Source organism: Lacerta agilis, chromosome 4, assembly GCF_009819535.1.
Source record: "Lacerta agilis isolate rLacAgi1 chromosome 4, rLacAgi1.pri, whole genome shotgun sequence".
Taxonomy (NCBI): domain Eukaryota; kingdom Metazoa; phylum Chordata; class Lepidosauria; order Squamata; family Lacertidae; genus Lacerta; species Lacerta agilis.
Window position 1 is genome coordinate 43,633,037 of NC_046315.1, and position 24,574 is coordinate 43,657,610.

Consider the following 24,574-nt stretch of genomic DNA (forward strand, 5'->3'; position numbering starts at 1 on the left):
CTAAGTCTTAGTCACTAGAAATTTGTTTGAATTTCGGTTGATAAAACTTAACAAGGTGAGTGTTTGTGTAACAGAAGTGGGGTGAAAGGTGATCACACAGTTGATGCAATTTTTCTTGCAATATCTTGTTTTCATTTGTCAAAATGTCAACTAAAAATAAAGTGTGTTCACATCTTCACAGTAGCTGCAAAGTATTCACAACTGTGCTTATTTGTGAGACAGCTTAATGCTGGCAAGGGTGCTGCTGATATTTTCTAACAATAAATTTTGCTTGACAGATTGTATCAATCATGCAGATGTTGAGGTAATCATATTCCTGCACAATGAGTATTGGCAGAACAAAAATATATCTTGAGAGTCTTGCCATTGCATACAGAATTTCTCTCAGCCTGGGCAAACTGGATAGCAAATAGGTATTTGCTCGCCAACATCCTTATCAAAACGGGTAAGAAATGCCACCTTGGAGATTTTGCTTAAAACAATGTGGACTAGGAAGAGGCAAGCTGTGGAAACCATAGGATAACTATTTGCCTTAATAGTGGCTGTTAATTGTACTATTACTTTCCTCCTCCATGCATATGCTGGGTAGGTTGGTTCAACCTGCCATTTCAGCCACAGTTCATTTACTTTCCACATCACTTTAATCACACCAACTATAATAGCTAGCTTTATGTTAGGTCTGCTAAGGAAATGATAATGGCAGAGTCATTTCAAAGTTTTGTTTTGCAAATATGTTTGGTCTAAATGAAAGCTGTAGAAATGTGTGAAAATATGTTGCTTTAGAATGGGCTGTTTATGCATGAATAATAACTCAACCTGTATTGAGTATAAAATTTATGTGCCTGGCTTTATTTCTGACCATGCCTGGCATATGTTCAAGTTCAGGAAGAATCTACAAAGAAGCTAGGATAAGTTCTGCTTCTCTGACCATCAGTAAATATCTTCAGAGATTTGCAAGTTAAGCATGGAGATCCTTAGGCATAAAATTTGGCCCTTTGTGATTAAGGGCTTCATGTGAATAGATATATTATTTCAACCAATGTGCTACAAATTACCTTTCAAAAGAGAGTAGGTTAGAAGGGCAGGATGCACAATTATAAAGAAAGGTTTATTACTTTGTAGCCTTCTGCTGGAATCACTGGTACAGTCAATATCACATTAGTGTAACTGATGAGCAGACAGAGTGCTTCTTCTTGCACTTGAGTATTAAGTCTTTGTATAATCTGAATAATTAGAAGGGGTTCAACCACTATATGCTGCACTGATATGTTGCTGGGGTAAGAGACAGACTAATGAACAGTACCTGCAGGGGTGAAGGTGAAGGACTGAACTGCAAAACAAGAAAAGTAAATACATTGTGAGTTATAAACCCCATTAAGAAGTGCGCCAATTAAAGGGCACAAGTGCCCTTCAGAATTGACTTAGGTATGTAGCTCAAAATCTGGTGCAGGTTATAGCAATTCAGCTTTAAGCACTAGCCAGCCAGCAGCCCATGAAAAATAAAGGATTGAAAAGAGGTGGAAGGCGATTTTGACAATTATATTGAATAATAACCGGCAACATGGACATGCAATCCATCTCATAGATGCTATGACCAGCTTTGAAATGTAACTGCTTATGAGATTTTACTGTCGAGCAAATGCAATGTTTGAAAATTAATGGACAACCCTGTGTCACAATACAGCAGCCAGCCACATACTGAGGGGGTCACTTAAAATGTCATGAATGCCAGTACCATATACATAACTATTTGGGGGGCAATGAGCCTTCTAACTTAGATAGTTTTGGGTGCTGACAAATGAGATATGGCTGTCAGCTAGAAACCAAATTTTCTACACATTTTCTGCTGCATAAATATTTACATATATGGTAAAATCACATATTGTTAGATGATACAAGCCTATTCACAGAAACATGCTGTTATACATAACACAAAGGCTAAACAATTGAAGACATGAAACATTTCATTAGCAATTAAGAAGCAGACATGTGTATTTAGCACATCTGATGTATACAGAAATATAACATAAAAGAGTGAATTTACTAAACCCATAAAGTCTTATTAATAGCTATCTAACATAAGGAGGTGACAACACACTTCAGCTTTCAGTGTCACTGATCTCGATGTATCTAACTTCTGAACAGAGTTTGGTGATTTGTTTAAAAAAATATCAGAGAAAGCAGAAGCTACCATCATATATCTATATGCACATTAATTAAAAGGAAAGGAATAAAAACATGTGCAAACAGCATAGCCTATGAATAATGTAGCTTCACCACCGTGGTCATTCAGGCACTGTATATAATTAATAAGAAATCAACAGGATTCTGGAGTCAGATTTGTGTAGCACACAGCCAGAAGTAAATCTGCTTGAACTGCCCTGAGTGCATAAATCATTAGAGACATTTTCTTTATCAGAAAAGATAAGGCACCAAAACTGATGGTTGAACTTTATGGAAATGCAGATTCATTAATAAGAGTTTTCTGATTCAGCTGCCATGGAATGCATGGCTCCTAGCACTTTTACCACGCACAACAATATATAAAGGGGGCTATAGGTAGGAAGGGTTGTTTTTATAATAAAAAACTGTTGCTTTTGTGTTGGTTTCAACACAACTGTGAACTATGTGTTTATGCCCAGAATCACACTGCAACAAGTTACTATTCAACATGAGACATGATTCTGAGGAACACATTCTACAAAGCCTTTGCTTTCATAACATGGATACAGAACTTCATCTGATTCAAAATAATTTTCACACAGTGAAAATTAAAGGATTTTGAGGTGCCAGTGTTCATGCCTATGCATCTGTTTCTTTTATGAGCTATGGAATGCATCATGCATGCAACAGGAAAGCCTCTGGATTGTTGTATTTAATACAAGAGAAAGGAAGGCTTACTTATGAAGTGATTGATGCTCTAAATCAGGGGCATCCAAAGTAATGCCCTCCAGATGTTTTGGAATACAGATCCCATTATCTCGGGTCTATAGCCATGCTGGCTGGTGCCAATGGGAGTAGTAGTCCACCCCTGGAGGGCATCACGTTAGCTATTCCTGTTGTAAATACCAGTAAATACCATCCAGTTCAGTGAAGCCTTAGTGAATACAAAGTTGGGACAATGTGATGCGCTGGATCTACATTTTCTATATTCCTTTTCATCTGTTGATACTATAAGACTGGATCAGGCCTTAATTAGGTTTGCTTCAAAGAACTAAAACATAATGGTTCTCATCTAGTTACAATTATTCAGAACTGTGTGACTAAAACCAATGGAAGTAATTAATTATTTGAAGAAGATTCTGTTCTAAGTAATTTAAGTGAAATGGGTGCCATTTTACTTTGCTTGTTCATGTTTCAAGCTTCAAAATCCTCTGAAATACTGAACGTGGGAATACATACGCTTCTTTTCACACCAGGACCTGAATGAAATAGTGCATCTAAGATTCCTGAGTGTCTTATGTTTATCAGATGTATTCATTATGGGAATATTAAATTTTCTGCAGTAATGTGGTGCAGAGCATTACTGAGCAAGCATACAACAATCACCCATTCCACTCTTCATTTCATGAGCTAGCAACGTTTTTGACTGAACATGTGTTTAGAAAACAGCTCTTGTTCTTACCTGCATAATTGCTGAGGCCCTTCCTCTTCTTTCTGCGCCAGTACAGCCAGATGCTGAAACCCATGAGTATTACCCAGCATGCACCACCAATTCCAGCTATAAAGGCAGGCTGCTTGACAACATCCGTTATTTGCTCAGTGATACTATTGTTGTTTTCCGTGATGACAACTTCATTACGACTTCCTGCTCAAAAACAAAACGAAAACAAAACTGATCACATCAAACAACATTACAGATGCTTAAAGACAGAGGTGATGAAGGTTCTTAAAATCCAGGGAACAAATAGCCAAAATTCTCTCACACAGTAACTATACTTTACAACAGAAATGGTCTGCTGGGTTAAGACTTTACTCTCCCTCTGCACAAGCTGTTGGAGAATGCTGGATGAAATTCTGTGCCTAGATTGGAAGCCAGAGCTCTCAATAATCAAGGCTCATCTTCCCTCCTCACCATGGTGTTCTCCTTGTATGGTGTTGGAGACTGTCTGCCTGGCTTTAGAGAGATTATTTTTTAGTTGTGGATTGAAACAAATCTCTGCAAATTGATTTTGGGTCCACCTGATGCTGCTCTGTCGCGATTTGTAGCTGTCTTGACCTGATCTGGATTTGGCACAAATTGGACCAATTAGATTCATGATTTGGACAAACTGTCTGCACTGCCCTAATACTACAAACCTTTATTAAGCAACACAACTAATATGTAGCAGAAAGTATATGCTGACTGGTATTGTTTGAAAAATTGCTGCTTCTCTGCCTCATTTCTTCCCTCCTTTTAGCGGAGAAAGTAGCCACAGGTTAAGCCGCAAACCAAAGACCCAGTGTAAATATCTGCTAGCAACTCAATGACATAGTGTGTGGCCTGTTAACTAGCCATTTGAATGGCTCAGCAATATTAGGCTCTGTTCCAAGTTCTGCCACAGAATGTGAACAATTCTGTAATTAAAAGGTCTAATCCAAAAAATAAATTATTTCCCTTACAAAATAATCCTGCATTTTGGAGCATGGTATCCCCAATTATACAACCATTTAAATTCCTTTGATGTAGAATGATTGTATTCCTGTAATTTATTGGAATATAGTTGCCAAGCTATGTAATACTTGAGCCCCTTAGCTTATTTCCTGTCATATTGCTGTTATTTTTGGAAGCAAATACTGTACTTACTTAAAGTTATATTCTTATAGAATGTGTGTGAAAACAGTGACCACATAATTGCACAATGCAAATGGTTATAATGTTATATCATTGTGCCTTGCTTTGAGAAACAAGCAAACATGTTTTTCCTTTTCAGAATGATTAAAATTGTAGTTCATTTTTTGGAAGGAAGCAATGCTATGTCAGCATATTTATTTAAGCCTCAGGTGAGTAAAAATAAGGTAATTTGTTAAACTGATTGCAAATGACTAAAGGCTAGGTGTGTTATTTCCGACTCCTACCCTTTCATTGCCAGATAAGAGAATGAAAATTGCATTCTGTAAATGGTTATCAAAGCCTAATAACATCTGCATCCATTTTATTTTATTAGATTATGCATCCTTAAGACCTGCTCAGCCTGTGTCAGTTTAACAAATGCAATTCCATATTGTCTAAGCAAAAGTAACCTTCACATTCTTACTGAAACTAAAATTTCACACAGTAAATATAAATAAATTATACTTGGAAAGGACAAGAAGGGGCTTGTTCCACAGTAGATAAGGGAATATCAGGTTTCTCCACTTGCCAATGTCGAACTTTAACTTGCTGCCACTATTTAAAAAGATCCTAGCTGCTGCACTGTATCCAGAATCAAGTTCCACTCTATGACGGTACTCTATGATGGCATACCTTCCAACATTTTGTTGAATAAAATTATAACATTTATACAGGGTGAGTCTTTTAAAAGAGGCCCAATGGAACACGTGTGCTCTGTATCCATGGGGCCTCTTTTAAAGGACTCGCCCTGTAATAACCCTGTTGTCAAAGGATGGATCACTTGTCTTAGTCACATCTACTATTTCACATTACACAAAGGTTGCCATTTGGTCTCTGTATGAAATATTCAATAAAGGTAAAGGACCCCTAGACAGTTAAGGCAGTCAAAGGCAATGATGGAGTGCAGCGCTCATCTCGCTTTCAGGCTGAGGGACCCAGCGTTTCTCCGCAACTTTCTGAGTCATGTGGCCAGCATGACTACAGTAAACCACTTCTGGCTCAACAGGACACTGTGACAAGTGCTAGAGCTCACAGAAACACTGTTTACCTTCCTGCTGCAGCAGTACCTATTCATCTACTTGCACTGGTATGCTTTTGAACTGCTAGGTTGGCAGGAGCCGGGAAAGAGCAATAGGAGCTCACCCCATCATGCGGCCTCAAACTGCTGACCTTCCGATCAACAAGCCCAAGGGACTCAGTGGTTTAGACTACAGTGCCACCTGCGTCCCTACAATATATTCAATTACTCAGCTATTGCCTGCCATTGACCAATTTAAAAGGCAGGCTGTATGCTACATGGTGTCTTAGCATTCAACTGCATTCATGTATGACCCCCCACTTTAAGATTTAACTTCTGTGGGCATGGGAAGGGAGCTGAATGCTGAAGAATGAAACATTTAGTAACCTACATGAAACATTTTAGTAATAGGACTGTGATTTACCAAGATTAATGAAAGACAGAGTATATATGGGAATACATCAGAGGCTGTGAAAATAGTGGAATGCGAAAACAAAGGACAATAGTTAAGATAAAAAAAACCTCTGGAATTTGAAGAATGGGAAGCCTTAAATAAAATTTAAAATAATAATTGGTTGATTTGGAACCTTTCTTGTTTTAATGATAATTGGAGAAATAATTTGGAATGTAATTTGGAATGTTTCATATGATTTTGTTGTATTGGAAACTTTAATAAATATGATTTGGAAAGAAAAACAGAGTATATATGATGGTGCTGTCAGTGGGGCTGATACTTTCCCCATGCATTGTCTCAAAAAACTCATTTGAATGGCTCAGTACTAAAGGTAGGTATGTAAGTTTTATCACAGTGAAGCACAGTATTTGAGCATAAATAAATCAAATTTATTGAAAATACGGTCACTTGTGGTTTCTGACTGACTTCAGGAAATTAGATTGGCTCATTACAATATACAGAACATACTTCACTGCTCTTTTTTATTTTTAAATTTTTTAATCAGCTAAGTCAATGGAAACATGAACTTCTGATTCCCACTCAGCCCTTTCAATTTTAAACTGTATCAGTGACGCTTCACCAGAGCTCAACATTTTAATTGAAGGCCCCTTGGCCAAATTTTCTGAACAAGGTGAAAGTACAACTTTTCTAAACTAAAACTTTGGTCATGAAGCTACATCTACTAGTACGTTCACAGGCTGTGGGCTGTGGATATCCTTTTAACACAATGGGGCTAATTTGATCTGATGTCCTTCAGTGCAGCTTGGCAAGCCTCATACTTCAAGTTGGCTTAACTGCTCTGATGTCACAGGAAAAAACAGGGCAACCTAAGCCTAAGAAGCTAAGGGGCAACTAGCAGACATCTGAACTGGAATCGGAAGGTAAATAAGCAGTGTGTGTTAAATAAACAACTTCAGCATTGCATGGATACTATGGGATTCTAAATTACACTTTGTTGGTTCAAATCCACAAAGCAGTTCTGAAGCCTTTCAGGGGAAACAGAAAACCTCTTCCTGCTTATAGTATGTGACAGAGAAGGAAATACTTGAAATCCAAGGGGAATGGCACAAGGCTATAACAAAGAAGTCACTGTAATTTGTAGTGTCCACATTACAGAATGCATTAGGTTTCTCCTGACAGCCTGCTGAGTAGTGACTGTGGCTCTAAGTAGCATTACTTTTCCTTTTCATTACTTTCTCCCATTCCTGTAGCCTGCACCCATGCTAGGCTGGTGATGGAATGGCATCTTATTCCCTGTGTGCTGTGCACCTTAAAACTGCACCAACCACATCCCCTAAGAGTTCAAAAATGCCTTTTCATTTAACTGAAGAGCTGAAAGAAAAACCTTCAAGGGAGTTTTAGAGGACTGCATAGCCTCCCACAGGGTCTTCCGTAAGAAAGTGTGTTTCCAAATTAGGTCAGCATACTTTTAAGTTAGCATTCTGGCAGCCTGTTCTACCCTTCAGTGCCTTGCAATTACATGAGCAAAAGTAATAATTCATTTAAATGTCAGAATAACATATGCTTTGTGATTTCAGCAGCTGAACATAAATGAATATGAATGTACATTTCCCATTGATGTTCAACAGAATTAATGTAAGTGTTAAGATTTGGAGAAAAACGGCATTAATTTGATATTTACATTATATTTAATCAGAAGGTAGATAACATAAGTTTAGATAGATAGATAGATAGCTATAAAGCCAGGCAAAGTATCAGTGTATTGCTTCATATACTGCAGGTGTTTCTATAACAATGCTGTCAGTTCAGCTAATTAAAATACAGACGAGGTATGTGTGTGACCTGCAACGCTCCATTGTTTCAGCAGACAAAATATAATGAAATATAATGTCTTCCTCCCATTGGAGAGTAATGAAGAACAAAACTAATTTGCTGGACCAAAAATTAATTAGACACATCAGATTTGATTGCACCTATTACTGTGAAAGTTTACAGCTGTTTCTGATATTATTACACCAACGATCGAGTCTATGCAGAAGTTAACTGTTAAGTGAAGTAGCAGAACCTTATGAGGAGCCATCAGATTAGGTTCTCATTTTTTATTCCTGATTCACTTTGATTTTATCCCTCCTTGACTGTAGCCTCACAAAACTACGATCTATTAAAGTACTGTAATGGTTTGCATTTACTAGCATGCCTTCTGCCATAGTTTCTCCTTATTTCAGTATTTTGCATTTTGAAGGATGTGGTGAGAGAGTGAAAAGATGCCTGCATCACAAACTACCGTGTCACTTCTGACCACTTCTCTCTCAACTTCTTCTTTCATCTGTTTTGCATTTTTAAGTATACAGTAAACCCAAACTTACAAGGGGATTACTTTCTGGGAATCACACCTGAAATCAAAATTGCATATAACCAAAAGACATTGGATGCAATGGGGTTGGGATTGGCAAAGTCTTTTCCCCCAGACTCTGGTCCCTTTACACTCCCTTTTTAATTTTTGTATATATTTTTTGTCAAGTGCGTAAAGCTGAATGCACACAGGTTTAATCACACAAGTTGTGGGCTTACTGTATTATACACTATATTGCATGGTCTCTTGTCCACTCAACATCTCTCTAATGTAGTTTCAGGGTGTTTTGGGACACGATGATGATGATGATGATAATTTATTATTTATACCCCACCCATCCAGCCACTCTGGGTGGCTCCCAACAGAATGTTAAAAATGTGATTGAACATTAAAAACTTCCCTAAACAGGACTGCGTTCAGGTGTCTTCTAAAAGTCAGATAGTTGTTTATTTCCTTGACATCTAATGGGAGGGTGTTCCACAGGGCGGGTGTCACTACCGAGAAGGCTCTCTGCCTGGTTCCCTGTAACCTCACTTCTTGCAGGGAGGGAACCGCCAGAAGGCCCTCAGAGATGGGCCTTAGTGTCTGAATGGGCTGAACAACGGGGAAACATTATTTCCAGGCAAGTTGTAGGTCCTCATCATAGGGACTGTGCTCCATAAAGTGTCATGTTACATGTTACATAATAGTAGCAGTAACCAACAGTAGATGCAGAAAGACTTTTGAGAATGCTGAAGAGAAATCATGCAATCTCTTTCAGTGTGCTATAGCAGGTAAACTACTGAGATCAGAGCTGTACATAGGGTCCCTCGTGCTCTTGGCAAGGAGTTGTATTGCCCCCCCCCCCAAATCACTTTACTGCAATAGTCACATTAGAAATTACTACATTTTACATGAGGGACGCAGGTGGCGCTGTGGTCTAAACCACTGAGCCTAGGGCTTGCTGATGAGAAGGTCGGCAGTTCGAATCCCCGCGACGGGGTGAGCTCCCGTTGCTCGGTCCCTGCTCCTGCCCACCTAGCAGTTCGAAAGCACGTCAAAGTGCAAGTAGATAAATAGGTACCACTCTGGCGGGAAGGTAAACAGCATTTCTGTGCACTGCTCTGGTTCACCAGAAGCGGCTTAGTCATGCTGGCCACATGACCCGGAAGCTGTCTGCGGACAAACGCCGGCTCCCTCGGCCTATAGGGCGAGATGAGCGCTGCAACCCCAGAGTCGTCCACAACAGGACTTAACTGTCAGGGGTACCTTTACCTTTACATTTTACATGACCCATGTACCTGAAGTATCTGGAGTAAAAGTGAGGTGAGGAGGAAGGCTAAATAAATAAATAAATAAATAAGCATGCATGCATTTGTGCCACATTGTGAGAAGGACAGGAAGCTCCACATTTGATGTTGCTGCAACAGCGGTGGCACATCACCATGCATGTATACACTGTACACTCCATCCCGGTGATTTTTGCTCCCCCCCCCCCCAGAGCCTGTATCCCCAGCGGGGGCTGATTTCTCTAACTACTAGGTACACCTCTGACTGAGCTTGGATCAGAATTGAGTTCAAATTCTCATTCAGTCATGACACTAGACTGGTCACTCTCTCTCAGCGGAAACTATCTCAAAGGGCTAGAATGAGGATAAATATATCCTGCCATATATCCTGCAGGATACAAATAAGGGATAGATAGATAGATGATAGATAGATAGATAGATAGATAGATAGATAAGCAGCTATATCAATTCTGTCTCAAAATCAATCTACTTCATATATCAAAATATAGGTATAATTAAAGCACATCAAATTGGCATTAATTTATGCATCAAAAAACCACCATTTTTTACAGCCCTCTTGAGATTGCACCATTCAAACTGCAGGTGTGGTGTTCTGCTTCAATGCTATAAAATTTTAAGAAAGATCTTCCCTAGATGTAGACAACTAGCACATCAAACCAAAGGGTAGAGACAATATTTCTCTCTCTCTGATATGCTAGTTTTAAAAATACATATAAGGTTTTATTTTACTTAAGGGCAAGTTTAAATATGCAAATCACCTTCTGTAGTGCCAACAAACGATTATTCAAAATTTATGGAGTTGTGTTTTTTTAAGGCAGATTTTCTATATTGTAAATATTTCCACACAGCAATGAAGCACACAACTGAGTGCAGTTTTACTGCATATTTCACACAGACAAAGCATGCTTTTTCCAATTTATGCTTGAGAATTTTCTCAGAAGGATAAGGTTCTAGGTTTGCCTTAGGTTATGAAATTAATTCAGCATGGAGACTACTAATAAGAAAAAGGCCGTTCAAAGAAAAGGGATAGTATTACCAGTTTCCCTCTCTATTTTGGACTTAAGACTCTTTGTGCTTTGGCATAATATAGGATAGATCATCTGCTTAGAATAGCTGATAAACAGCAATGCTACAAAAACAACCTTTAAACATGGCCTTGGGCACCAGCAACCTAAGTAAAGCAATAATCTAGCAATCTGAAGAGAAAGCTTTAGTTAGGTGTTCTATAAATCTATCAAGCTGTTGCAGTGATAAATTCATAATGCAATATTAATTTCACACAATAATCTCTGTTTGTTCAACTCAGGAAAACCAGCCCATTAATCTGTTTTCATTTTGGAAACTTTTCTTAAGTGAAATAGTAATTCAGATATTTTATATTTTCATCTACGACTGCAGAAAGGTATTGAAATATGCTAAGGACACAAAATACAACTGCAAGATAAATAATCACTTACCAATTATTATGGGTTGAGGTTCACTTTTCACTCCAACACCAGCACTGGTACTTGCTGCAACTTCTATTCTGTATTGAATACCTGGATACAGGCCTCCAATCACAACAGATCGAATTGCTGCATCTACAGTCTTGTTGATATGAAATTTTGTTTCATTACCCAAGCACCAGATCTGAAAGAGGGAAGTTGAATTATGTAGAAAGAATGGATAATACCCCTTTGAGAATACAAGGTAGTAGCAATCCTAATTACAAAAATAAATATACCGGTACATAAATCTGAATTGTTATTTCTTTGAACTTTTAGTGAAAGAAATATTGATAAATGTATTATTATTATTATTATTATTATTATTATTATTATTATTAATTCTAAGACAGACTGATAATAACAATATTGTTTTTACTTAGGGGTAGCAGCATGTCTAATGGCCCAGGATGATGGAAATCATAGTCAACAACATCTGGAGAGAAACATTTTGGCTGTCCCTGACCGACATTGAAGTTACTCTATGCTACTGACAAAGTACTGCTTTTGGGGGACAGGGGCGGGCAGGTGTGGCAAACTCCCTGGTCCTGAATGGGGTAACTGTGCCCCTGAAGGACCAGGTGTGTAGCATGGGGGTCATTTTGGACTCACAGCTGTCCATGGCAGTGAAGGTCAATTCTGTGTCCAAGGCAGCTGTTTACCAGCTCCATCTTGTATGCAGGCTGAGACCCTATCTGCCCGCGGACTGTCTTGTCAGAGTGGTGCATGCTCTAGTTATCTCCCGCTTGGACTACTACAATGTGCTCTACATGGGGCTACCTTTGAAGGTGACCCAGAAACTACAGAATGCGGCAGCTAGACTGGTGACTGGGAGTGGCCATCGAGACCATATAACACCAGTCCTGAAAGATCTACATTGGCGCTCAGTATGTTTTCGAGCACAATTCAAAGTGTTGGTGCTAACCTTTAAAGCCCTAAACTGCCTTGGTCTCCACCCCTATCGTTCAGCCCGGACACTAAGGTCCAGCTCCGAGGGCCTTCTGGTGGTTCCCTGACTGCAAGAAGTGCGGTTACAGGGAACCAGGCAGAGGGTCTTCTCAATAGTGGTGCCCACCCTATGAAATGCCCTCAATCAAATGTCAAGGAAATAAACAACTATCTGACTTTTAGAAGACACCTGAAGGCAATCCTGTTTAGGGAAGTTTTTAATGTTTAATAACATTTTTAACATTCTGTTGGGAGCAGCCCAGAGTGGGTATACAGAAATACATACATACATACATACATACATACATACATACATACATGATCCCTCAAGTGCCATCACACATTGATTTCATTTATGAATCACTTTCCATTAAAAAATACAAAGTGATTTGGCAATAAAACATAAATGATAAAAAAAACATTTGAAGACCAATACAGAGTAACACATAGAGGTGGGTATCATCAGTGTACTGATGACATGTCATCTCCACATCTTTTATTGACTTCTCCCAACAGTTTTATACAAATATTAAATAGTATTGGGGACAAGAAATGGTAACTTACAGTGCCCTACAATACAACCGTCAGGAGGCCAAAAATTAATTGCTCAATGCTGTTCTCTGAAACCAACCCCAAAGATAGGATTGGAACCACTAAAACTGTTCTCCCAAGCCAGTTCAGCAGCATACTAGGTAGGTCAACAGTATCAAAAGTAACAAAAAGATCCCAATAAGAACAACAGGGTCAGAATCCCCTTGTCAAGGCTGATTCAATCCCATTACAGTGGTACCTCGGGTTAAGAACTTAATTCGTTCTGGAGGTCCGTCCTTAACCTGAAACTGTTCTTAACCTGAAGCACCACTTTAGCTAATGGGACCTCCCACTGCCGCTGCGCTGCCAGAGCACAATTTCTGTTCTTATCCTGATGCAAAGTTCTTAACCTGAAGCATTATTTCTGGGTTAGTGGAGTATGTAACCTGAAGCGTATGTAACCTGAGGTACCACTGTACATTTATTCAATGCTGAAATGGGAATGGGAATTTTGGAGTGACTGCCACTTTCTCAAACCGAAATCATATTCTGAATCCACTCCTGTATATTGAGATGCAGGAAGGTCCCAGTGTATGTGCATAAGAACCTAAAGGCATCAAGGAGTACTACAACAGGCTAAGTGTACACATGAAATTTCATCATGTGGCCAGAACAAATGAATGAAAATGTATGCAGATACATGTATCAGAGACTGCACGCACACGCACACACACACACACACACAATACTGTATTTCCAGTAACCCAGGAATCTTTGCTTCTGTACTAACTCAGTCTTTGCTCCCAAAATTTATCAGTTGTGCAAAAATCCAAAATGTTACTTTTCAGTAGGTTGGTGCGGTTAAGGGATTCCACATGCAGGGGATTGCGACTCAACATCAGGAAGAATTTTCTGATAGTAAGAGCAGTGGTAAACTCGTGTTCCTTCGAGGTGTTTAAATAGAGGTTGGATGCTTTCTTTGAGATTCCTGCACTGTAGTGGGTTGGATTAGATGACCCTTGGGGTAACTTCCAACTCTATAATTCTATGATTCTATGATTAGATCTGTACCTGGTCTTTGGTTCCTTCTAAGCTTCCAACTTAAGTCCAAGCTACATGTTACTTTAATTTATCTAGTAAGAAGCTACTGCTTGATTTTTTCTCCACCCAAAATAGATGCCTGCTGAAGGTGCATGATTTATATATTTCATCCTTTACATTTTACACATGTACTCATTATATATACTATAAGTTCTCTTATTAATACACACAAAATACCCTAATATATGAAAGGGAAGGAATTCTTGTAGGTGCTAATACATTATCTATCTATTTTCTGTTTCTCTTATTGCAGCCATTACTGAAATGGTTTAGGAATCCAGGTTTCAGAATCCAGGTTTCTTCTTCTTGCTATAACTAAAGAAATGCACAAAAGGCCCTTTAAATACCACATATGTGAATTTAAACCATCACTTTGTGGTATGGAGTTGATTATAACCATCCAATGCATCACTTTGCAGCACTAAATAGATTATTCCAAGGCATTTGTTTCACTTATTTATTCATGTGGAGTTTGCTTTTGTTTTTAAGAATGCAGGAATTTGAGAAAATTGCAGGAATTCTGTTTTAGACAAAAAAAAATCTTGGTATTCAATTATTGTAATAGTGCAGAATCCATTAACTAGCACTCTAGGGACCTCAAGCAATCATGTATTCATCTGTGAAATTACAGTACCAAAGAAAGGTTATGCTGGTCAAATGTTGTAAGTGGTGTTGTGTGTTATTCCTGTTCAGAGCGATCCTGTTTCTTATGAAAACAATCAAACGAATCTCTATAACAGGGCCTCTTCTTGTACACTGGAGGCACTGGAACAGGCTATATGCACTCAGAGGACTGAGACAGCAAAAATCTCTCAGACTGCATCTTTATATATATAAAAAGTGCTGTGTGCTTCTGGGAATATATACACTAAAGGTATTACATTGCCTCCCCCCCCCCCCTTTCTGGCTTCTACTTCTGGCTTTTACTAATAGGAAGCACATTGCTATAATAAATGTCATGTGTCAAGGGCATTCACCCATCTCACAAAAATATTCTATAAAGAATAAAAATAAATGCTATCTTCTGCACTGATGCAATCATGCCTATCCATTTAACAGGTAAATGAACTATCAATGAAACATATACAATCACTTGTTATAATGCATACCATGCCCTTCAGGTAAACAGAATCTCATTGTAAAAATCATGCAGATGTTTCTACTTAACCAAATAACTGGAGCAAATTAGCATTAATTGCCATGTATACTAACTAAAATTCTCTTAAACTGAAAACCTTAGGGCATAGTTAGCAATATAGGTAAGAAACATGGAGAACCTACAACCCATGGAACAAGGAAGTTATTGTAGATAGTCCAGTTATGAGAGGCAGCTTAATACAAGAATTGTGAGTGCTACTCTGGTAACAGCTGTGACCAGGTGTCTGTTAGTTTTACAGTTCTCTCTGCATGCCTAGTGTGGTCTCTGCATGTTGTTTTCTAACAGTGGCTCACCTTTCCTCAACCACAAACAAAGCAGGCTTTGGGCAACAGATTCCAGAAAAGGTGCCCTTCTACTACCTCCTCTGACCTCCTTTCCCTCTGTGTAATTAAAAAACAATGAGTTCCAGTCCTAAGCAGGATGGAAGGGGTGCTGCTGTCATTTTTATTTTATTTTATTTTTTTGCTTCGGGTGCAAAAATGTCAAAGACTGGGTCTGATCACAAGCTCTTTTGAAGAGCTTCAAAAACAGTTTTCAATTCAGCGAACTGCTAGGGAAAAAAAAAGTTTAAAGCCTCAATTGGAGAATGCAAACTCTTGTGTGTGCCTAGGGGGGATTGCTTCTTTTTAGAACAGTGATATACCTAAAAGGAAGGCTGAAACTCTCCTGCAGCTTTGGCTCTGTCAACGACATTGGCTTTGTTACATCAAAATTGAACCCAAGATTTATCAGAAGTCTCACCTCTTCCATAATAGCAAACAGACACCTTTGTTCCTCCAGGATGTTGGAATTCTCAGTAAAAGATCATACCACACTCCAAACCTTATACTACCAGTTATATAGATGTTGTTTTTTTTTTCAAATCTACAAAAAGGATTGCTGTTGAGCTATCTTGTTATTTTAAGATACGCACGGCTGGAATAGCAGAGAGTATCTAGGTCCCCAGAATCAACTCTCTGTTCAGCTATATAAGCTCAGTGGAGGGGATTGAGCTAGTAAGCGCCTCTCACAAATTATAAGTTGTTTTAAAGATAAATGAAGACTCAACTGAAAAGCCACTTTTACACTGAACTGCCTGAAAAAAAGGCTTGCCCTCTCAGTTCCTGTATTTGTGACATGGGAATACCATGAGCTACACCACAGCAATGTTATGGGGATGATTATTGCGTAACACTTTTAAAACTAAATGATGCTACAGAAATTATTTATTAATACAATGAACAAAAAACATCCATTATATTTTGAGACGCTTTCTTCCTGCTACATTTCATTCCTACCTTGTATTCTTGAATGATTCCATTCTGGTGATCTGGGGGTGGAGGATCCCAGGAAATACTTATACTGGTGCTGTTGTGGTTTCCAACTGTGAGAACAGTAACAGATTGTGGTGGGGCACTTGGAGCTGGAGCAGAGAGATGTAATAAATTGAAGGAAAAACACTTCGTTAAGTATTCTAAAAGCTTATGCTCAACACCAACATCGTATGTACAGGTGTGCAGCACATACTGAATGACAGTGTGATCTTAATTTCTTTGCCCCTAATCCCAGATGTCTGTCCTATTCAGTAGTGTGGGAACAGCAATGTATGCAAATGCCGTCTTTCCTTTGCTTCACATGTTCCAGGGCTGAGTGTCGTGTCAAATTAATACCCCAGTGGATTTTTGTTTGTTTTGCCATTCTGAACCTTATTCATAGCTCACTGCCAGACTAATATTTATTTAGGGTTTTTTTCATGCACAATATTTATTTAGGCTTTTTCATGCTGGATATAGACATTCAGTTTTAATTTTGTGCTTCTTAGTCTAATTTATTTTGATATCATTTAAACGTATACTGTAAAGTCTGTGAGCAGAATTCTTGTATGTTTTTATATGCTTTACATCACCTTGTACAACTTAAGCACTCTAGAAATATTGATGATGATCTCCGAAGACCCTAAAGGCACATGGGTTGAAACCCAGAGAAGTGTGAAGCTGGTTTTGATACACAACATAGGTTTTGTGTCTGCTTACTTTCTGGCTGTTCCCCCATACCCAGTGGAGAGGTTAAATGAGAAAGAAAGAAAGAAAGAAAGAAAGAAAGAAAGAAAGAAAGAAAGAAAGAAAGAAAGAAAAGAGGCATTGCAATTCATGTGCAACCCATATTGTATGGCTAAAAAGGCTTGATGCATCATGGCAATTTATTGCAAAATAACTGAAAGAGAGGAAAGCAACATTATTCCCTCTATTTCTCTTTTAGTAGGCAAAAGGCGCCATCAGTGCACAAGAGAGAGGTTCTGAGGTTTACAGAAGTACAAAAATTTTTTAGTAAAATAATCAAAAACAAAAACCTCAAGGGAAGTATCCCAAAACAGGCAATGAGAACTGAACTTTCTGAATGGGTAGTGCTAATTGACTGTTAACCGTGGGAGAGGAGGAGAATGGAATGGGTTATCCTGAAGGATAGCATTGCTCAGTGACTGAAGTACTGAAGTATGCTTGTCCTTACCTAGCACAGCGGTGTTGCGGGCCAGTGCTGCTAGCCAGCTGCAACCTGACCTTTGGATGACAACCATCGGCCAGCAGAGGTTTGCAGCTTACCTTGCTGGCCTTGGCTGTGGATCCTAGACCTGCCCGCAAACTGGCCCATCATGGGTAGGCTTAGAGGTTGGCCAGTCCGAAAGGAAATAAATAAATAAATAAATAAATAAATAAATAATCTATCTATCTATCTATTTATAGCCCACCCATTTATCTGGGTTTCCCCAGCCACTCTGGGCAGCTCCCAACAGAATATTAAACAGGATAAAACTTCAAACATTAAAAACTTCCCTTCAAATGTCTTTTCAAAGTCAGGTAATTCTTTATTTCCTTGACATCTGGTGGGAGGGCATTACACAGGGCGGGCTCCACCACTGAGAAGGCCCTCTGCCTGGTTCCCTATAACCGCAGTTCTCGCATTAAGGGAACCGCCAGAAGGCCCTCGGCGCTGGACCTCAGTGTCTGGGCAGAATGGGGGGGGGGGAGATGTTCCTTCAGGTATTCTGCGCTGAGGCCGTTTAGGGCTTTAAAGGTCAGCACCAATACTTTGAATTGTGCTTGGAAACATACTGGGAGCCAATGTAGCTCGTTCAGGAACAGTGTTATGTGGTCCCGGTGGCCACTCCCAGTCACCAGTCTTGCTGCCACATTCTGGATTAGTTGCTGTTTCCAGGTCACCTTCTAAGGTAGCCCTACGTAGAGCGCATTGCAGTAGTCCAAGCAGGAGATACCTAGAGCATGTACCACTCTGGCGAGACAGTCTGCAGGCAGATAGGGACTCAGCCTGCATACCAGATGGATCTGGTAGACAGCTGCCCTGGATACAGAATTAACCTGCACCTCCATGAATAGCTGAGAGTTCAAATTGACTCCCAGGCTGTGCACCTGGTCCTTCAGGGGCACAGTTACCCCATTCAGGACCAGGGAGTCCTCCACACCTGCCCGCCTCCTGTCCCCCCAAAACAGTACTTCTGCCTTTAACGAGATATCCTTTTTACTTTGGCGGGGCAAGCAGAGGCTACAACCTCCCCTCCAATCAAGACAAAGGCTTACCCAAAGATCCCACATGCCTCTACATATAAACAGAGATTCTAGCATATAGGGTTTATCGAAGTACACTGGAACCCATCTATCTTCATTTTTCTACTTAATACACCTACAGTTAATGACTTCTAGCTTTTCTGCATCATGCAACTCAAAAAAGAAGCAAAACAATTACATGATTTTAAATTCTACTAATAAAATGTCCAGCATGCTGTGTGATTTTAAGGTCTAGAAAATACGTAGGAATCTGGTTTAAAGCTTGATTGAGTGAGAGCGTGGAGGAACTGGAACTATTTTTATATCTACATACTTGACCATATGCCTACACACACACATATATGCCAATACAATATGTAATTTCTAGCTATGTAATCTAACTGTTCTATCTTCATCTGTATAATACCACTGCAAGAGTTGACACCATAATATAAATTAAAGCACTTCACTGACAGTGTTGCAGTTATTAAATGGACCACACTGAAAAATAACATTTTTAAACTGTTTTCTCATTTCCCTTGCTGCTGACTTGTGGAGAACACCATGCCTGATTCTTGACAGGTCAATTATTCCAGTGCTCAGTTCCTTCCCACAGATATTAAAGCACCAAAATCACTGCTCATCTTTTCCAGACACAACCAAACAGAATTCCATTTGTTACTTTCACAAGGCCAAAGAGGTAGGAGATGAATGGATACTGAATTGTGACAAATGTCTGGACTTCAGGAAAAAGGGTGGTGGTGGGGAACTGTGATAAAATCAATTTTTTTAGTTAGGCCCCAGAAGAAACATTTCCTCTCATACTCAGTTCCGTGAAAAATGAGATATACTTATTTTAAGTATTTGCCTGACTAAAAATACACATTCTGTGACTGAAAAAGTACAGTACTCATATCATATATCTAAAGCCATTTCTAAAACAGGTTTTTCTCCTATTGAAATAAGAATCATATCAATGCATAAAATATGACACTTTTAAAAAGACTGCCTTTTTTCTCTGAGAAGTGAACCATATTCATTAAAAAGATTTCTTGCGATTATGTCTAAAAAAGCATAAACCCAAGATAATTACAAATATAATTAAGGAACCAAAGAAAATGGCCATGCAATGACAGTTTGTGAATGCAGTAGTTTTTGCACGTAAGCCTATAAATAGTCTCTTATACAAGCAGATACTTTGTGGGCCTTAAACACCCCCCCCCCCCCCCAGTATCTGACATTTAACTGTTGACAGTACAATTTGTTACAGTCTTTTTCTTTCTTTCTTTCTTTTTATACTGAAGGAGACACCAAGAGGCAGGGTGGCTGAAGGTTACATTAATCTACACAACAGTTTAGGGCCTGTGAGTTTAACATATCTATAGGCAGGGACAGTCTAAAAGCCTTTGCTCTATAAAGAAGTAGCCTTCAGAATGTGCAATAACCTGGCATACACGACTGGAAAATAACAGCCATTAATGAAACCATCACTCAGTCTTCAAGAAGTCTACAGAACTGGAATTAAAAAAAATTATCTTTTTCATTTAGCAGTTCTTATTTTTTATTTTACTGGGGAAAAACTAGAATAAGTGATATTAACAAAAAATATGCAAATAATAATAATAATTCAATCCTACTTGGGTGACTGAGTTTGTCTAATCAAAATCGAAAATTCTTTCTAGTAGCACCTTAGAGACCAACTGAGTTTGTTCCTGGTATGAGCTTTCGTGTGCATGCACACTTCTTCAGATACCAAGTTTGTCTAATGGTTGTTTTGTTAAACCATTTCCTAACCTTATTTTTGTGTGCCTATGAAGACACGCATAACAATGTAGTTAGATCAGCCATGCTGGAACACAAAGGAATTTCATCTAGTCCAGCCTCTTGTCTGCAACAGTGCCATCTAGATGCTTCTAGGATCTAGAAGACCTTTTCTGTTGTTTGCCTCCCAGTGAATATACCTATAACTTCATCAATTTGTCTAACTTTCCTTCAAAACCATATAAGCCAGCACCCAAACCATCTCCACATTTGTGATTTGTAAAAGATAATGCTTTGTGCAAAGAAGGATTTTCTGATGGTTACCCTAAATATACATTCCATCAATTGAGTGGCACCAAATTGTCGTGTTATGAAAGAGGAAGAACATTCTTCTGCTTCTTTCTTGACACCAGTCATAATTTTATAAATGTCTGCACTGTCTTCCCTTAGCCATCTTTTTTCTAAAGCAAGAGAAGCAAAGCACTTTAGCTTTTCTCTGTAGTACAAGTGCTCCAACTTCTTGATAATTGTAGTTGCCATTTTCTGTACCTTTGGAAGATCTATAACATTTTTTTTGAGGCTCGAACTATTTGAAACCACAACTGGTGTTTTCATCTATTTATACACAGTATTCCAAAATTGCCCACAGCATGGGCTTATATAAAGGCATCATAATACTGTTTTGTTTTTAATCTCTATTTAGTGATCCCTAACATGAATTTTACCTTTTAGTTACACCTGATTTGGAGGTTCCGTGGACCTCTTCACTGTCACCCTAAAGAATTTGTTGTCACCTGCAAATTTCGCTTTCTCAGTTAATTTATGAATTAGCAGAATAACAATGGTACCAATACAAATCCTAGAGACAACACAATTTATTTCTCTTCAATTGTCTATTTACTAACATTCTCTTTCTTTATTTAAAGTTACTGATACATCCTGTAAAGTATGCCTATTGGTTTTTAATGCATAGAAATATAATGAACGAAAACACAGTAAGTGGGGCATATATAGTCACAAAGATACCAGTAATTGCAATTGACTGGATAGCTCATTTGGCTAGACTGTGGTACTGGTAATGCCAAGGTTGCAGGTTCAATCCCTGTAGGGGGCAGTTGCATATTCCTGTATTCCAGGCGGTTGGACTAGAAGATACTCAGGGTCCCTTCCAACTCTATGAGTCTATGTCTACTTTGGGGCTGTGGTGTACACATTCAACTTCATTGAAGAAAAAAGGCTAACTCCTACTTGTAGAAAGCCCCATATGCATACTGGACAATATGTAATTAACTCACCAAAACACACAAGCCTATTATTATTTTAATAGTTTTTATTTACCTTCTTCAGTGGTACGGGCAGATTTTGATTCACTGTCCATCCCTTGAAACTCATTGAAGTATGGCTGAACTTTAATTTCATAAGTAACTCCTTTCTTCAAGTTGACTAGGACAGCACTGCGCTCCGTGGGAACTTTGGCCTCTAGGGTCTGCCATGCAGAAGGGGAAGGTAGGCCTGATGTTTGGCGATATATGACTCGATAACCTTGAATAAATTGTGATTGGCGATCAACCTGCAAAAATATTAACACAAACATTTCTACCATCAGAAGAAGAAGGAATTTTACTTCATTTTCTCTGAACTTCCATACACAGATAATTTTGTTCTGGAATAAAACCCATCCACCCTAGCTAAATAAACAAAACTGCCAAATTGAATGCACTCACTCCAACAGTTATTAGAAATACTGAAAGGGGTACAGGGATGCTTGCACAAATATGCTGCTTTGTTTCTAAAAAGCAGTAAAAGTGTTTGCTTTCTGGTCAAGCAAAGTGCCCCAAAGAATTACATACACGGCATATTCAGTATATCTGTATACAGCTGGTTGAATGGTTAATTCTAGCCAGAAAGTCAAGATTCGACAAAGTAGGATTTTCTTCACTCTCTTGACAGCTTGCTTAGCTCATCAAAGATTTCCCAGAATTATAAGTTATATTGGGCTATATCAAGAATGAATGAGTGCAAGGTTAAAGACCTATGCCATTTTACTAATATCAATTACCTTTACTAAATTCTCTTTACACTTCTCATTAACTTCTTCAATGGGGGATCAGGTTCTTATTATAGGAAAACACACACAACAAGCTAAACAAGAAACTGAAATAAAATTTATGAGATCAATGCATAAATGTGTTTCATCAAAACTGCCGTTGTTAAAAACCTTGCAACATATGTTACAACAGCATTAAGCTTGCATTTTATAAACTTCTCTAGATACACTTTAAGGGAATTTATGCACTGAAGGAGGGACATAACTCACAATAATAGCTTGTTAATACTGAAAAAATCAAGCTGTGTTTTTAAGAAGAACATTAAGCAGCTGCTTCCAAATGAAGGGGGTTTGTAAATCAGGACAAATTGTTTTTATCCACATTTGAGTTTCATTAATTAAATGCTTTACGGACACAGATACTTTATGAACCAAGTGTTTACTACAAAACACACTTTCAGTTACTCTCTATAGTTTGTTATATATAGCCACAACCTATGGTATTCAAGGTATATGGTGCAGCAATAAAATGAATATTTTGTTTCTTCCTTACATAAAAGTATTTGACTTAGATGGCTGTGAAGTTTTCCTGTCTTACCACATGTGGAAAAGTATTAACTTCAGGCCACATACTTGGATTGCATTATTATATGTAAAGAAATGGATGCAGAATAAAAAGTGTTCAAGACTCACACAGCAGCAAACATAGATGAAAGAAAAACCCGCCCCCTGCTCTCTTCCAGTTATCAATGCTCAGCAGCCCCCACCCTTCCGCAGAGTCTTCCTACCAAGACATAACATTAATAAAGCTACATGAATTAAGATAGTCTTGTTTAAGCCACCAAATTTAAGTTTAAACAATGGCCATATCTAAATTATAGTAGTGGGCTTAAGTCCTTTGCTCACACTCAGAGGCAGGCTTGCAAAAATCTGGTGACCCAGATGACAGTGCTAACTTAAAAACTGGTCTTGGCTGCTGAAGGCAGAGGGTTGTATTCAATTAAGTTCTACTCAGGCAGCTAGACCCAATGAAATTAATGGAACTATGTTAGTCATGCCCATTAAGTTCAAAGAGTGTACTCTTTGATACTGCACTGAACTGCTGAACAGGACAGGAACCAAGTGTCTTCTCCTCCCACACCTGCTCCTGAGTGCAGGGCCTTAACACATCCCAATTTCCCAACACAATTCTCTCGTTTGTCATCCTGCGCTCTCCCCTCTCTCATTTTACCATGTTTTAATTTCTCAATAACTCTGTTGCTCTTTCATATTATTGTTAACCTCAACCTCCCCCCTTTTCTCATTTAAACAAAATATTTTAAACCTATTTGTTCCTCTGCTATTTTTTCCATCCTTTTCCACCTTTCTTTTTCTGTATCTTACTTCATCTGCTTCTACACCAGTGTGGTGTAGTGGTTAAGAGCGGCAGACTCGTAATCTGGTGAACCAGGTTTGTGTCTCCGCTCCTCCACATGCAGCTGCTGGGTGACCTTGGGCTAGTCACACTTCTTTGAAGTCTCTCAGCCCCACTCACCTCACAGAATGTTTGTTGTGGGGGAGGAAGGGAAAGGAGAATGTTAGCCACTTTGAGACTCCTTTGGGTAGTGATAAAGCGGGATATCAAATCCAAACTCCTCCCCTCCTCCTCCTTCTCATCATACATACACATCCCTTCCCCTCGTTTTCTCATCTTCCTAGAGCAGGGCTTGATTTGACTCTGGACTTTCCTTGAACATTATACTAATGTATCTTTCAATGAAACAACTCAACTCTGGAAAATATGTGGTCCAAGTGCTAAAAGTGGCTTTGAAGATATGTAGAGTAATTTTCCATCATCTTTTATTAATCACACCCAGCAGCCATTCATTAGCGGAAGATTTCCAAAGGAAGGTCGATATTTCCAGGTAGGGTTGTTGGAAGAAATCAATCACAGTGCTTCCTGACCCTACTTAGTGTCAACAGGTGTTTACAAATGTGTGTTACAAGAGAAAACACACTTAGAAAGGTGTATTTGGAGAAAGTATGTTTAAAATAAGCATTAAAAATTATTCAGATCTTAAATTTTGCTGTGTGTGTGTGCGTGTGTATACCAGTAGTGGATGGCGTGGTGAGACAG

At 38.8% G+C, this 24,574-nt stretch overlaps 1 protein-coding gene across 3 annotated transcripts in view; it reads right to left on the minus strand.

Annotated features, from left to right (window-relative positions):
• ROBO2 (roundabout guidance receptor 2) overlaps positions 1-24,574 on the minus strand; it is a 980,064-nt gene that overhangs the window by 61,004 nt on the left and 894,486 nt on the right. For all 3 annotated transcript variants that reach the window (XM_033146834.1, XM_033146835.1, XM_033146836.1), the window contains 5 exons: positions 21,750-21,981; positions 16,389-16,513; positions 11,346-11,517; positions 3,626-3,808; positions 1,304-1,330 (listed from right to left, as the gene is read on the minus strand). In XM_033146834.1, the coding sequence (XP_033002725.1) occupies positions 1,304-1,330; positions 3,626-3,808; positions 11,346-11,517; positions 16,389-16,513; positions 21,750-21,981 (739 nt within the window). The remainder of the gene's footprint in view (positions 1-1,303; positions 1,331-3,625; positions 3,809-11,345; positions 11,518-16,388; positions 16,514-21,749; positions 21,982-24,574) is intronic.